Source organism: Rhinopithecus roxellana, chromosome 17, assembly GCF_007565055.1.
Source record: "Rhinopithecus roxellana isolate Shanxi Qingling chromosome 17, ASM756505v1, whole genome shotgun sequence".
Lineage (NCBI taxonomy): Eukaryota > Metazoa > Chordata > Mammalia > Primates > Cercopithecidae > Rhinopithecus > Rhinopithecus roxellana.
The window spans coordinates 5,347,136-5,360,881 of record NC_044565.1 but is presented as its reverse complement, the minus strand read 5'-3'; the positions used below and the strand labels follow the sequence as shown (position 1 = coordinate 5,360,881).

The window sequence follows — 13,746 nt, the reverse complement described above, 5'->3', positions numbered from 1 at the left end:
GCAGAATTCCGTTGGAGACGACTGCGGGGGCCGCTGTTCCGCGAAGGAGTCTGCACAAGTGCTGGGAACGGGCAGCTGCGCCCGCGCCCCCCTGCGTCTCGAGGCCAGTGGTGTCGCCGGTGGGGCGGGGCCGGAGGCCGGCACGCGCCGAGTGACGCACGAGGCGGCCAGCGCGCAGGCGCGGGGCGGGGCGGGGCGGGGCCGGGCTGGGTCAGCGCGCGTGCGCCCGCCAAGCTGCGGGACAAAGGGGAGGGACCCGCGCGGCCCCGCCCCCGAGTGCCCCGCCCCGAGCTGCTGGGCGTGTGGCTCCCGAGACCCGCGGCACCGGTCTGGCCGCCGCCGCCATGTACCCCGCGGGACCCCCGGCCGGCCCGGTCCCGCGCCGCGGCCGCCGTCCCCCGCCCGGGCCCTCCGCGCCCGCCCCGGCCCCCGTCCCCGCTGCACGGCCACCGCCCCCCGCGCCCGGGCCGCGGCCCCGCGTGGCCGTGAAGATGGCCTTCCGCAAGGCCTACTCCATCAAGGACAAGCTGCAGGCCATCGAGCGCGTCAAGGGCGGCGAGCGGCAGGCCAGTGTGTGCCGCGACTTCGGCGTGCCCGGTGGGACGCTGCGCGGCTGGCTCAAGGACGAGCCCAAGCTGCGCTGGTTCCTGGAGCAGTTGGGCGGCGAGGTGGGCACTCAGCGCAAGAAGATGCGGCTGGCCAACGAGGAGGAGATCGACCGCGCCGTGTACGCCTGGTTCCTGGCACTGCGCCAGCACGGGGTGCCGCTGTCTGGGCCGCTCATCCAGGCGCAGGCCGAGGCCTTCGCGCGCCAGATCTACGGGCCCGAGTGCACCTTCAAGGCCAGCCACGGCTGGTTCTGGCGCTGGCAGAAGCGCCACGGCATCTCCAGCCAGCGCTTCTACGGCGAGGCCGGGCCCCTCGCCCCGGGCCCCGCGCCCGGCCCGCCAGTCAAGGAGGAGCCCGCGCTGCCCTCCGGCGCCGGCCCCCTGCCCGACCGCGCCCCGGCCCCGCCGACCCCCGCCGAGGGCGGCTACGGTGACGAGCAGATCTACAACGCCAACGTCACAGGCCTCTACTGGAAGCTGCTTCCGGAGCAGGCTGCGCCCCCGGGCGCAGGGGACCCTGGAGCAGGGGGCTGCGGCCGGCGATGGCGGGGCGACCGCGTAACGGTGCTGCTGGCCGCCAACCTGACCGGCAGCCACAAGCTGAAGCCGCTGGTCATCGGGCGGCTGCCGGACCCGCCCAGCCTGCGCCACCACAACCAGGACAAGTTCCCGGCCTCCTACCGCTACAGCCCCGACGCCTGGCTCAGCCGTCCGCTGCTGCGGGGCTGGTTCTTTGAGGAATTTGTCCCGGGCGTCAAACGCTACCTGCGCCGAAGCTGCCTGCAGCAGAAGGCCGTGCTGCTAGTGGCCCACCCGCCCTGCCCAAGCCCAGCTGCCAGTATGCCCGCCCTGGAGGACAGCGAGGATGCCCCCGTGCGGTGCAGGCCGGAGCCCCTCGGCCCCCCGGAGGAGCTGCAGACACCGGATGGCGCTGTGCGGGTGCTGTTCCTGTCCAAAGGCAGCAGCCGGGCACACATTCCCGCACCGCTGGAGCAGGGCGTGGTGGCCGCCTTCAAGCAGCTGTACAAGCGCGAGCTGCTACGGTTGGCTGTGTCCTGCGCCAGCGGCTCCCCGCTGGACTTCATGCGCAGCTTCATGCTCAAGGACATGCTCTACCTGGCCGGCCTCTCCTGGGACCTGGTGCAGGCGGGCAGTATTGAGCGCTGCTGGCTGCTGGGCCTGAGGGCCGCCTTCGAGCCCCGGCGGGGCGAGGACAGTGCTGGGCAGCCGGCCCAGGCCGAGGAAGCTGCCGAGCACAGCGGGGTGCTCAGCGACCTCACTCACCTGGCAGCTCTGGCCTACAAGTGCCTGGCTCCGGAGGAGGTTGCAGAGTGGCTGCATCTGGACGATGATGGGGGTCCGCCCGAGGGCTGCCGGGAGGAGGTGGGCCCAGCCCTGCCCCCTGCAGCCCCTCTGGCCCCAGCCAGCCTGCCTTCTGCCATTGGGGGAGGAGAGGAGGAGGAGGAGGCCACCGAGTATGGAGGGGCCTCAGTGCCCACTGCCGGGGAGGCCGTGCGTGGGCTAGAGACAGCTCTGCGGTGGCTGGAGAGCCAGGACCCCAGAGAGGTGGGGCCACTGAGGCTGGTGCAGCTGCGCTCACTCATCAGCATGGCCCGGAGGCTGGGGGGCATCGGGCATACCCCAGCAGGCCCCTATGACGGTGTGTGACCAGGCCAGCCCAGTGACCTTTCTCCTGCTGCACTTGGAGGGAGGGGACACACACAGTCTCCCATCTCCCCTCCCCTGGGGTGGCCCACCCCATGGGTACAGGGGGTTCCACGAATCCAAGTCCAGCCTGACTTGGAGGAGCTCTGTTGGTGAGAGGTTGCCCTGCCTCACTGGCACCCCAGTCTCCTGGGGGCCCAGCTGGAAGAGGCCCGGCCCATTCTCCTCTCAGGGCAGGCACATATGCGGGGCATACAAGGCACAGCACCTGTGGGAACAGGTGACTGTGTTCCCACTCTGGCCCCTGTGGGGCTGGGCCTCCACCCCTGCACCAGTCGAATGCACTGGATGAGGGCCGACACTCCGGTCTGCTGTCGAGCCCTGGTGCTATGTGGCCCCAGAGCCACAGCGCAGTCATCTCAGTGGCAAAGCACACCACTTGGTTCTATTTTTTTTAAACACATTAAATCTGTTTTTAAAGATACTCTTCAGAGGGGCCGTGAGAACGGGGGCCAGGTGGGCTGGTCTCGGGCCGCCCTGCAGTTGCTATGGAGGTCAGAGGCCCAAAGTACTGGAGCATCACTGTGGAGTAGGGAGGGATAGAGCCCCGTATTCGGGGTTTCCACAGGTTCCGGGTGCAACAGGGAGATGTAGAGTTCGGTTTCCTTGGATTTTTAGTTTTTCCTAAGAAAACTCTGGTCTGAACAGATCTCTTACTCCATGGGATTGGCAGCTGCCTGGATTTGCGCCCTGGTGACTTGTCCAATGGCAGGAGGGTTTCCCTGCTTCCTCATCAGCCACAGACCATTTTTTCCAGTCCCAGGGCCCAGAGCCACTTGACATACCTGGAAGCAGGCCCTGGCACTGACAGCCCCCAGGTCAATATGCAGTACCACCGTCTGTGGGCTCTTCTCCCCACCCTCAGACTTTTCTGCCTCTCCCCAGACTGCCAAGGATGTGGCTGACAAGCTGCTCCTGGGAGGCCTAGTTGGAAAGGAGTAAAGGGTCCCAGGGCCTGTCCAACCCTGGTTCTGTTCTGCTCCGGCCAGGTCTAGACCTAGAGTCCTGGTTGGACTGGGGCCGGGGATGCCCATGCCTCCCCAGGTAGGGTGGGAAATGCCTTTGCAGAGATGCTGCCTGAGCTGGTGTGAGGGGCAGGGAGCTGGCCTGCTTGCCTCCAGGTGTTGGCCCCTCATCCCCACCTGCCTCCAGTGTCCTCCTAGCAGTGGGAACCTTGAAAACCCGGAGTTGTGGAGTGCAGGGCAGCCTGGAGGTTTGCACAGGGAAGGGAAGGGCTGTGCACCAGCTTGGCAGTGGGGCAACTGCAAGGAATGTCCCCCAAAAGTGACTTCTATACAGGTCCAAGAACAAGCAGTTCCTTGGAACTGTCCCCAAGTCAAGCAATACATACATATATATGTATGTATCTCTGTCTCAAAATCTGAGCTCAGCGAGGGTGTGGAAGTTTTGGGAAGAAGAAACAGACTCCCTGAGCAGAGCTCAGGGCAGCAGCTCCAGGCATGCCTGCTGAGCCCATGAGGCCACCCCCACCTACAGGAATAGCCTCTGGCCTGAACTGCTGGGGATGGGCTGCAGAAAGCCTGAGCCATTTGGGCCAGCACCTTCCAGGGGCCCAGGCACCCAAGGCGGGGACACCACCTCTGCTCTGCCAGGCCTGCCTCCAAGGCTCTGAGGAGGAGCTGACTTCACTGGCCACGGTGCCAGTGAGGGCTGCACACCTGGGCCTTGTCCGCAGCTTGGGCAGCTCCTGGTGCTGCCCTTCAGCCCAGCTCCTCATTGCCGCTGCCTCTTTGGCGAGGCTTTCATCTCCAGCCTTTCTTCCCATCTCAGCCCTTTTGTTGGCCTGGGTCCCAGGACGCTGGCATCGGTACTGGCAGGCCCGCTCCTCTCATCGGGGTGGCTCTGGCCTGTCCCCCAGTACCTGGACGGTCACTTTCTATAAATAAGGCAGCACTAATTTTTGCTATAAGAAAAAAGAGGCCGGGCACAGTGGCTCACGCCTGTAATCCCAGCACTTTGGGAGGCTGAGGCGGGTAGATCCCCTGAGGTCGGGAGTTCAAGACTAGCCTGCCCAACGTGGTGAAAACCCCATCTCTGCTGAAAATACAAAAATTAGCTGGGCATGGTTGCAGGTGCCTGTAACCCCAGCTACTCGGGAGGCTGAGGCAGGAGAAATGCTTGAAGCCGGGAGGCAGAGGTTGCAGCGAGCCGAGATTACACCATTGCACTCCAGCCTGGGAGACAACAAGATTCCGTCTCAAAAAAAAAAAAAAAAAAAAAAAAAAAAAAAAGCAGGTGCAAGCTGGTGGGGACACCAGAAGCCTACTAAGAGTGGATCTGCCTGCTGGCATTTACTAGGAGGGGAACACCCCCTAAACAGGGCTTAAAAAGCATCTCCTTAGCATGGGGTGTGCTAGTACAGGGTGCTATGCGGCAGAGGCTCAGCTGCTGGGCCCTGCTGCTGAGAAGGCTGCTCTGCCCATGCCTGGTCCCGTGGGCAGTGCCAGCCATGGATCCCTGCTATCCTGGGCTGGAACCTGGGGCCCTGTCCGAGCCCTGCCTGCAGCTCACTAACCCTCTCTGGGTTCTGCTCAGTGTCTGAAGTGATGGGAAGACCCCGGGGTTGGTGGCTGTAGTGGACCCCGGGGGTGGTGGAACCCTTTGGGAGGCCAAGTGTTCTTTCCCAAAGCTGCACGGGTGCCGCTGCCTGCGGGGTCCTGGCTGTGGGCAGACAGCAGGCTGGGGTGAGGCTGCATCTACTTCCTCTAACAGCCATGGCTGCCTGCGGGGCCTGGCCTCTCACTGGCAGATTCTGCACATTCCCTGCAGGCACAGGGGTAGGCAGGGGTGCCTGTGGCCTCGGAGGTGCAGCCAGCTGTCCTCAGCTCGGATGGCCCACAAGAGCCCCCAGCTCCTGTTCACTGCTCTTCCAGCTAGTGATCCCTGTGTCAGCGTCATCGTCATCGGAGCTCCTGGGCTTGGCACGGCTGGAGAAGGGAAGGTGCTGAGGAGGGCAAGATGAGCGCAGGTTTTGTTGAAACCACCCGACCTGCATTTTCAGGGGGATAAGGCCACTGCCTTGGCCTAGGGACCTGCAGGCTTGGGGGACCCCCTGGATGTCCGCTGAGCTGCGGATGAAACATCACAATGTGGTGGGAAAGGAAGGGGGACACCCCAGACTAGGGGGTGGTCCTGCAGGGATCCCAACCCCTTACCTACCTAGTTGAGATGCCCATGGGGAGCAACCCCAATGGCACGTCAGAGTCCCTGGGCTTGCAGGGTCATGCTCTGTTGAGGCCCTTCCTCTAACTGGCAAGCTTGTTTACAGCTGAGCTTGCCTGGTCAGATGGGCCTAGTGGCTTTATCTAATAAAGGCCGGACATGTCTGCTTTATGAGCATCTCTGTTTTGAAGTCGTATTTTTTAACTCTTGATCCAATGCTTGGATCAGGAATACCCCCTAGATTAATCGGGGCACAGGGCATAAAACTGCAACACTGATTAAAGATACCATAATCATATCCATCGTTTTCTATCTTAAAGAACCGTTTTTGCCTGGCAGTAAAAGGCACAGGGGAGGCCTGGCTGACCACGACGCTCCCTGCCGTGCCCTGAGAACCTAAGCCTGTGTCTTTGTCACAGGTTCTCACCAGCTGGGCCAAGAGTGGCTGGATTGGGCTCTCCACCTCCCGAACTGAGCTCACCTAGTACCTAGGGCTGTCAGAGGTCCCGGGGGAGACGGGTGTTGGCTCAAAATCAATGATTTCTCCTTGCAGATGGGCTCAGTGTGAACGCAGGTGGCCCTCAGAAGGGCGGTCCACGTTCCTTTAGGGGGCCACCTGCGCCAGACCCCAGGCTCCCAGACCTGCCCAGGCTTGGCACACAGTCCCTTGGGGTAACTGTGCAGGGGAGACAATTCCATGCCCAACAAAGCCCCCAGGTGATGTAGAGGCCTGCAGCAGGCATGGGGAGACCTCTGCCGTCCACAGTGCCTGGACCCTCACTACCTGACACCTGTCCTTGACCAAGGTTGTGGGCCTCAGCTTAGATGGGGCAGGCATTGGACCTTTTTTTTTTTTTTCCTAAGACAGAGTCTTGCTGTCACCCAGGCTGGAGTGCAATGGGGCAATCTTGGCTCTCTGCAACGTCTGCATCCTGGGTTCAGGCAATTCTCCTGCCTCAGCCTCCCAAATAGCAAGGATCACAGGCACGCGCCACCATATCCGGTTAATTTTGTATTTTAGTAGAGATGGGGTTTCTCCATGTTGGTCAGGCTGGTCTTGAACTCCCAACCTCGTGATCCGCCCGCCTTGGCCTCCCAAAGTGCTGGGATTACAGACGTGAGCCACTGGGCCTGGCCCGGAACTTGGTTTTATTCACCTCTGGTGAAACATGAGCTCACTTGGTGCTCTCCAGCATCTTTATTCCCATCTCCTTAGGCTGACCCTGACAAGTGCCAGGGCCAGGCTTGGACCAAGTAGTCGACTGAGTCAGCCTGCCCCGGGAACCAGGCGGGGGAGGGAGCTTACGGATGGGCTAGGCTCGGGGGAGTAAGAGAGAGCAGGTGGAGGGCAGAAGTCTGTCGCCACAGAGGCAGCTGAGCATGAAGGATGGAGCGTGCTGCTGTCCTGAAGGTGCCCTTAGCCCCGTTTTGCACTGGGGGATTGATCTGCCCAGGCACACAGGGAGATGGCACAGCAGAACCCGCTGCCCAGCCTCGCTGAGGGCATGCTCCCCACCTCGCCTCCAGAGGCTGCTGGGTGGAAGCTGAGCTGCAGCAGTTGGGGCCAGCGTGGGACTGGAGGCGCAGGTGAATCTTGTGGGGCAGGGGATGGAGCTGAGACTGCCTGGCCTGGGCCCTCCCCACCCAAAGGCCCTAGAATCCTAGCCTTCAATCCTGGAGCTTTGCTTCTCCCCCAAGTCCTGGCTTTCCTGACCTGCTGTCTTTTAGGAACATGTGGAGGGGACAAGTCCTGCTGTCAGAGGCCAGTGTAGTGGTGCCAGAGCCACGGGGCATTCCAGGACCCCTGACCTAGGTGAGGGGCAGGAGGGCCCAGAGCCACCTGGCCACTTGTCAGGAGCTTAGGATCAGGAGGAAAGAGGGAGACTGTATCCCAACTAAAGCCAGGGGTCTGCATTTGTCCTGGCTGGCCAGGGCCACCCTCTCAGACCTCAAGCCGCCCCACCTACCACTGCCCGCCTGGTGCCACCCCAGCACTGCTGAAGACCTGGCCCAGCAGTTCCTCCTCTTTAGCAGAGGACGAGTACACCCACCACAGGCACCCGCTTCTCTGGGCTGCAGGGCAGGCTCCAGCTCCCTGTGGGGGCCCCACCCACAGCAGGCCAGGGCCCCTGGCTTTACTGCAGGGGAGAGGGTCTCTTGTGTACACCCCATATGGCTCGTGCCCCCTAGAGCTGAGATGAGGCAGCTGGCCTGGCTGTAGCTGCATGGAGCCACCTGGAAAGCCAAAGGCAAGCCCTGGTTCCAGACCAGGCACTGGGCCAGCCGTGCCTGTTACCATAAGTTCTGTTCATGGCCTCGACCAACAGCCCAACCATGTGGGCAACTGACCAAGATGCCATCTCTTGGGCCCCTCAGAACCTATGTTGCAGCGAGGAGGGCTCACTGCAGCAAGGGGCGGGGCAACCACCACGGTGCCTTCTGCTTACCAGGGAAAGAGGAGTGTCCCCACTAGTCAGGGCTCCCCTGCCTGCTGGAACCTCTCAAATCCTGCCCCCTGCATTTCCCTGTGCGGGGGGAGAAGGAGTGGTAGGAGACCCTCATGCAGGAGGGAGAGAGCCACAGTCCTCAGGGGAAGGGGCACAGGGAGAGGTGGGGGCACAAAGGCAGGCAAGGATGGCTAGAGCCCAGCCTACTTTCTGCTGAGCTCCCTGGCCCGGCAGGTGGCGGCCTCCACAGCGCTCATGGTGGCTGCTCGCAGCCCGCCCTTCTCCAGGGCATGGAGCCCATAGATGGTGGTGCCGCCCGGGGTGCACACATCTGAGCGCAGCTGGGCTGGGTGTTGGCCCTCGTGCAGCAGCATCTTGGCCGTCCCCTGAGGAGAGTGTTAGAGCCTGGTGACTGGGGGAGGTAGCCCGGTCCCCACTGTGCGGCCTGCCTTGTTGCATCCCCCAACTTTGGCCCCAGCTTCTAGAGCCTGCTGTTTCCCTGCCTGCTGGAAGTGGTACAGGCCTGGGCCTTCCCAATGTTCCCCAAAGGCCACCCTCACTCACCAGCAGGGTCTGGGCAGCGATGCGGTGGGCCAGGCTGCTGGGCATGCCCATCTTGACGGCGCCTTCGGCCAGGGCCTCAGAGAATGCACACACCTGTAGCAGCAGCATGGTGGTGGGGGGGATAGGTGTCAAAGCCTGGGGGCTCAGAACCTTCAGGAACAAGGCCCAGAGCACTAGCCATGGATAGCCAGAACTAAGGCCTGAGCCCAAGGGTCTGCAAAGGGGCTGGCCTCGAAGATCCCCAGGACAGTGAAGTCCCAGGGATAAGCAGAGCTCCCAGTGGGCCTGGAGACCAACCATGCAGGCCTCAAGGTTGGACTCTGAGGGCAGAGGCTGTCAGAGGGACTTGGGTGGGCCCCTCTTTGCCAAGGGTGGGGTGGGGGATGCACGAGGCAATACTCACGAAGGCCACGCCACTGCCACTGAGGCCAGTGTGGATGTCGACGTAGGCTTCAGGCACCTCCTCACACCGCCCACAGGCCTCCAGCAGATGCTGCAGGAGCTTGGTCTCGCTGCTCCCCACGTGGCGGCCCCGCGCCATCACTATGGCCCCTTCCTGGACCACACAGGGCAGGTTGGGCAAGACCCGCAGCACCCGTGTGTTTGGCGGCAGCAGCTGGCCGAGGAGAGGTCAGAATCAGGGAGTCTGTAGGACTGGGCCCTGCTGGGAGGCCTCCAGCATCTGCCTCCCAGGTACAGCACCAGGAGGGAACCCTAAGCCCAGACACTTGACCCAGGTGGGCCACCCGGCCACCTCAGGCTCTCTGGGGGGCTACCTGCCACCCAAGCCCGGCCAGCAGAGCCTATGCTGGGATCAAGGCCTTAGCCCAAGGGACACTCACCTCCTCCAGGGTGCTCAGAGACACCCCAGCAGCCACGGACACCAAGATGTGTTCAGCAGTGACCACAGGAGCCACCTCTGCCAGGACAGCTGGCAGGATGTGGGGCTTGGTGGCAAAGATGACGAGCAGGCAGCTCTGCAGCACCTCCTGGTTGGAGTGGGTGATCTGGCAACCCAGAGCCTGTGCCAGGGACACCAGGACCAGGCCTCAGGGGCTGTGTGAGCGGCACACCCTCTCCACCACAGCCCTTCCTGCTGGAGGCCACACATGCCCATGGGTCCCACTGTCTCTCCCATTGCAAGTGTCTAGAACACCCCAACTTCTCCAATGCCCAAGACTCACCCAGACTAACCCTGCTCCTCACAGGCCATCCTGATGTCAGCGCCTCCCCAAGCCCTGAGCCCTCCATCCGCAGGAAATGTCTGTGACCACCACCCCAGCACGCACACACACACATGCACATGCATGCACTCACGAGCATGCACTCACATATACACACGTGCAGACACATGTACTGAGCACACATACACACGTGCACACGCATGCACTCATGAGCACACACGTACACATACACACGCATGCACTCACGAGCATGCATTCACATATACACACGTGCAGACACATGTACTCACGAGCACACATACACACGTGCACATGCATGCACTCATGAGCACACATGTACACACACGCATGCACTCACGAGCACACACGTGTACGCACACCCACGAGCATGCACTCGTGTACACGCACGCACTCATACACATGTGCGTGCACACACACGAGCACATACGTGCACACGAATGCACTCATGACCACATAGGTGCACATGCATGTACTCATGAGCATGCACTCACACACATGTACACACACGCAGTGACATACACACACTACACGTGCAAACGCACATGAGCATGCACTCACATATACACACGTGCACATGCATGCACTCACACGCATACACACACACACAAACACTTTGTTTTGGCCCTCCACAACCTTACTTTCCTCCTGGCCTCTCATCTCCCTTTCCCCAGCCCAGACCAGCCAGTCTCCAAACTTCAGCTAAATAAACCACCCATCTCTGGCTTTAATAAATGTCTTGGCCAGGCGCGGTGGCTCAAGCCTGTAATCCCAACACTTTGGGAGGCCAAGACGGGCGGATCACGAGGTCAGGAGATCGAGACCATCCTGGCTAACACGGTGAAATCCCGTCTCTACTAAAAAATACAAAAAAAAAAAAAAACTAGCCGGGCGAGGTGGCGGGCGCCTGTAGTCCCAGCTACTCGGAGGCTGAGGCAGGAGAATGGCGTAAACCTGGGAGGCGGAGCTTGCAGTGAGCTGAGATCCGGCCACTGCACTCCAGCCCGGGCGACAAAGCGAGACTCCGTCTCAAAAAAAAAAAAAAAAAAAAAATGTCTTAGTGGGACAGGAGTCAAGAGCTATCCTGGGCTCTGGAGGGTATGAAGAACCTGGGCTCTATGCTCACTTGAAAGTGACATAAGTTCCTGTCTGTTGGTGCACTGGCCACTATGTGCTGAGCTTCCACTTTTCCTGGAAAGAAAGGAAAAGGAAGAGGGGTTGGTGAGGGGGTGGGATAGGACGGCAGTGAGAGGAGAGGGAGGAGCTCACCTGGCCTCTCAGGCTCAGCCACGCAGGGCCCATTATGGGGCCCCTCCTGGCCTCAGGAACCCAAAGCGGGATGCACCATTCACTGGGCCCAGGCAATCATATCCATTGATTCTACTTGGCAGTCAATGCCCCTGACTGCTGCTGGGTGTGGAGGCCAGGAGCTGGCCTCGTTGGTGAGGACACAGATCCCTGGGGCCTCTGTCTCCAGGGAAGGGAAGGCTGCCTGGAGCAGAAGAGGAACACCAGGCCTTGGGGGAGTGTGGTGGGTACAAAGGCAGCTGACTGGCCACAGAGGGCCCAATGGGGGCCCAGGTTCCTCGGGAGGGAGAGTCTGCGCTGGGATGTCCAAGAAGAGACTAAATGCCTACTTGGTAGAAATCATCTGCTTCTGTGGGGTACAGGGGTGGAGAGATTGGGTTAGATTTTGGTAAGGTCGAACAGGAAGACAGAAGTGTATACTACAACCTAAACCCACAGCAACTAATCAGGACAGTGCCAGCCATACACACCAGTACTAGGCTCAACATTAGACATATTGTCTCATTTAACCAGTACAGCTCTGGGAGGCATGTGGTACTGCCGGGTTTCACAGGTAAAACTCACAGTAAGCTATTTCCTGATGGATCTTGATTCTTCTGGACCCTGAAGTATGGCTGAAGGCAGAGAGCCAAGAGTCACCCAGCTCTCCCTACCCACAATCTGCAGAGAGGCTTCTAAATGCCTGGAGAAGTATACGGTCAGCATAAATATACCGGCTATAAAGCAGTGTTTCTCAACAGGGGATGACTTTACCTGTCTCCTCCCCCCACCCAGGGGACATTCGGCAGTGTCTGGAGGCATTTTTTGGCTGTCACAACATGGGGGTGCTACTGGCACAGGATGGATGGTCTGGCCCAGGTGTCCCTAGAGCTAAGGTGTCTGGGAGAGAAGCCCTGCTGCTCGGAGAGGGGCTGGCGCGCAAAGAGAACATCAGAGGCTGGAAGAGGTGAGCCTGGCCAAGGCCACGCGGCCAGGAAGCCGGTCACGGAAGCGGCACCTAGCCACGTGTAACTCAAATCTTCCCGCAGCCACGTCAAAAAAGTAAGAGGAAACAGGGGTGCCTCCGGCTGCACCCAGCGGAGCTGAGACCCGAGTGGCTGGGCTCGCGCCTCCGGCCCCACTCTCGCGGCAGGACACCTCCCACAGGGCTACTCCCACGCCAGGCCGCAGGCCCAGCCCCGCGCCGCCCCACCTGCTCTGATGAGGCCCTGCGCGATGGCCCCCGCCATGCGGCCCGCGCCCACGAAGCCCACGCGCCGCGTAGCCGGCCCCGCAGCCGCCATCTTGTCGCCCCGCTCCAGCCGGCTTTTTGTCCGCACTCTACTGGTTCGCAAGGCGCGGGAACCCCGCCTCTCGCTGCTTATTGGCCCGAAGAGGCTAGGCCTCTCTGTCCATTGGCTGAGGGAAACTGGGGGCGGGGCCGGCGGAGCGCCGAGGGGTCCCGGTCGGGCGTGCGAGGACCGGCGCTTGGTTTTCCGGAGGGGAGGGGTCGCGAAGCGGGTTGCGGGGCTGGTCCGGAGCGTGCGGTCACTGAGGTCCAGCCGACGACGGACGGTGGAGCCGCGGGGAAGCACGAGGGGTGGAGGCCCAGGTCACGGAGAGCTGGCCGGGTCCAGGGCCCTGAGATCGACGGGAAGGGGAGGGGACAGTCGGGAAGGGGGGGCGTCATTTTTAATGACACAAGGAAAATAAGGCTTGAAGATCTGAGTGCGATTTTGTTTTCATCATCCAGTCTAAGGCTGCATGTTACAGATGTTATTTTCTTCTGAAGCCTTTGACATTTTCTAAGCTCTTCAGTAATGAAATCCTCTCATTGATTCAACATTTACTGTGCAGCTGCAGCCTCTGGGCCCTGCTCTGGGCCTGGGCAAGGCCACCCCACAGCAGCAGATGGGACAGGCTGGACCCCATCCTGCAGCCCTGCTTGTTGGCTGTGTAGACGGACTACAGTCAGCACACACGAAGGACGGCCAGAGTGTCAAGGCTCTGAAGCAAATGACGTAGAGAGGGATAGAAAGCCACCAGGAGGCTGCTTCGGCCACCGTGGCCAAGAAATGTGGGCGGTGGACACTTTGCACCAGCACACAGAGTCAGCAGCTGTCTCTCCTGCTACCTTGGATCCTGCCAGCCCCTTCCCACACAGACTCCCTGGATTTTCTCCCAGGCCCCCTGGGCCAGTGATGGCTTGGGACCCAGGCTATGGGGAGGTGAAAGGGGCCAGAGGCATCCAGTGCCATGCCATCATGCGCAAGGACAAAGCTCATCATAAACAAGTATACTGAGTCCAGGTGAAGGAGGGGTGCTGGCTGGGTGCCCAGGGCCACAGTGAGTAAAAGAAGGCCCAGTCCTGTTCTGTTCAGCTTCTCCGTCCCATGCCGGGCCGGGCTTCTGAACATCCGTTGGGAGCCCTCAGCTGACCTGGACACCCAGCCACCCATGGCTTGTGTCCAGGGCACCTCTGCTCTTGGCTGGGCTTCTTCCCACTGTTCCTCACCTGGCGGATCCAAGTGGCCACACAGGCACCACCCTCTCCAGGAGGCCTTTCCTGAACCCCCACATGGGCAGAGCCTTTATCCACAAAGGGCTGGTGCCAGGGGATACACTGTGAACGAGGCCAACCCACCTCCTGGAGCTCCAGGTCCTGGGATGTTGGCATGAGGGGTAGGGGTTGAGGCGGGACTCCCAGAAGTTTGCAGACAAACAATCCCA

The 13,746-nt window shown here is 61.2% G+C and overlaps 2 protein-coding genes across 3 annotated transcripts; one reads left to right on the top strand and one right to left on the bottom strand.

The window, feature by feature from the left end:
- The first annotated feature begins 240 nt into the window (after positions 1-240).
- On the top strand, positions 241-5,693 carry TIGD5 (tigger transposable element derived 5). The gene has a single exon (XM_010385518.2). It carries the CDS (start codon positions 345-347, stop codon positions 2,274-2,276), a length of 1,932 nt encoding a protein of 643 aa, XP_010383820.2. The 5' UTR covers positions 241-344; the 3' UTR covers positions 2,277-5,693.
- A 998-nt stretch (positions 5,694-6,691) lies between these two features.
- Positions 6,692-12,716, bottom strand: PYCR3 (pyrroline-5-carboxylate reductase 3). 2 transcript variants are annotated; one of them, XM_010385514.2, is made up of 6 exons: positions 12,230-12,716; positions 10,856-10,920; positions 9,370-9,549; positions 8,931-9,143; positions 8,528-8,620; positions 6,692-8,349 (listed from the first exon to the last, which is right to left on the bottom strand). In XM_010385514.2, the coding sequence occupies exons 1-6, from the start codon at positions 12,318-12,320 to the stop codon at positions 8,167-8,169; spliced, it is 825 nt and encodes a 274-aa protein (XP_010383816.1). In that variant the 5' UTR covers positions 12,321-12,716; the 3' UTR covers positions 6,692-8,166. The 2 variants fall into 2 exon arrangements, with proteins under 2 accessions (XP_010383816.1, XP_030777572.1); XM_030921712.1 differs by lacking the exon at positions 10,856-10,920 and adding an exon at positions 10,999-11,386 and having other exon boundaries at positions 12,230-12,332.
- Positions 12,717-13,746: the final 1,030 nt, after the last annotated feature.

Bases quoted from the DNA above. Each gene is read 5' to 3' on its own strand.
- TIGD5 (XM_010385518.2), top strand. From the start codon at position 345: ATGTACCCCGCGGGACCCCCGGCCGGCCCGGTCCCGCGCCGCGGCCGC.
- PYCR3 (XM_010385514.2), bottom strand. From the start codon at position 12,320: ATGGCGGCTGCGGGGCCGGCTACGCGGCGCGTGGGCTTCGTGGGCGCG. The intron at 10,921-12,229 runs GTGGGGCGGCGC...CTTTCTTTCCAG, and splicing joins GCAGGGCCTCATCAGAGCAG to GAAAAGTGGAAGCTCAGCAC. The intron at 8,350-8,527 runs GTGAGTGAGGGT...CACTCTCCTCAG, and splicing joins TCGCTGCCCAGACCCTGCTG to GGGACGGCCAAGATGCTGCT.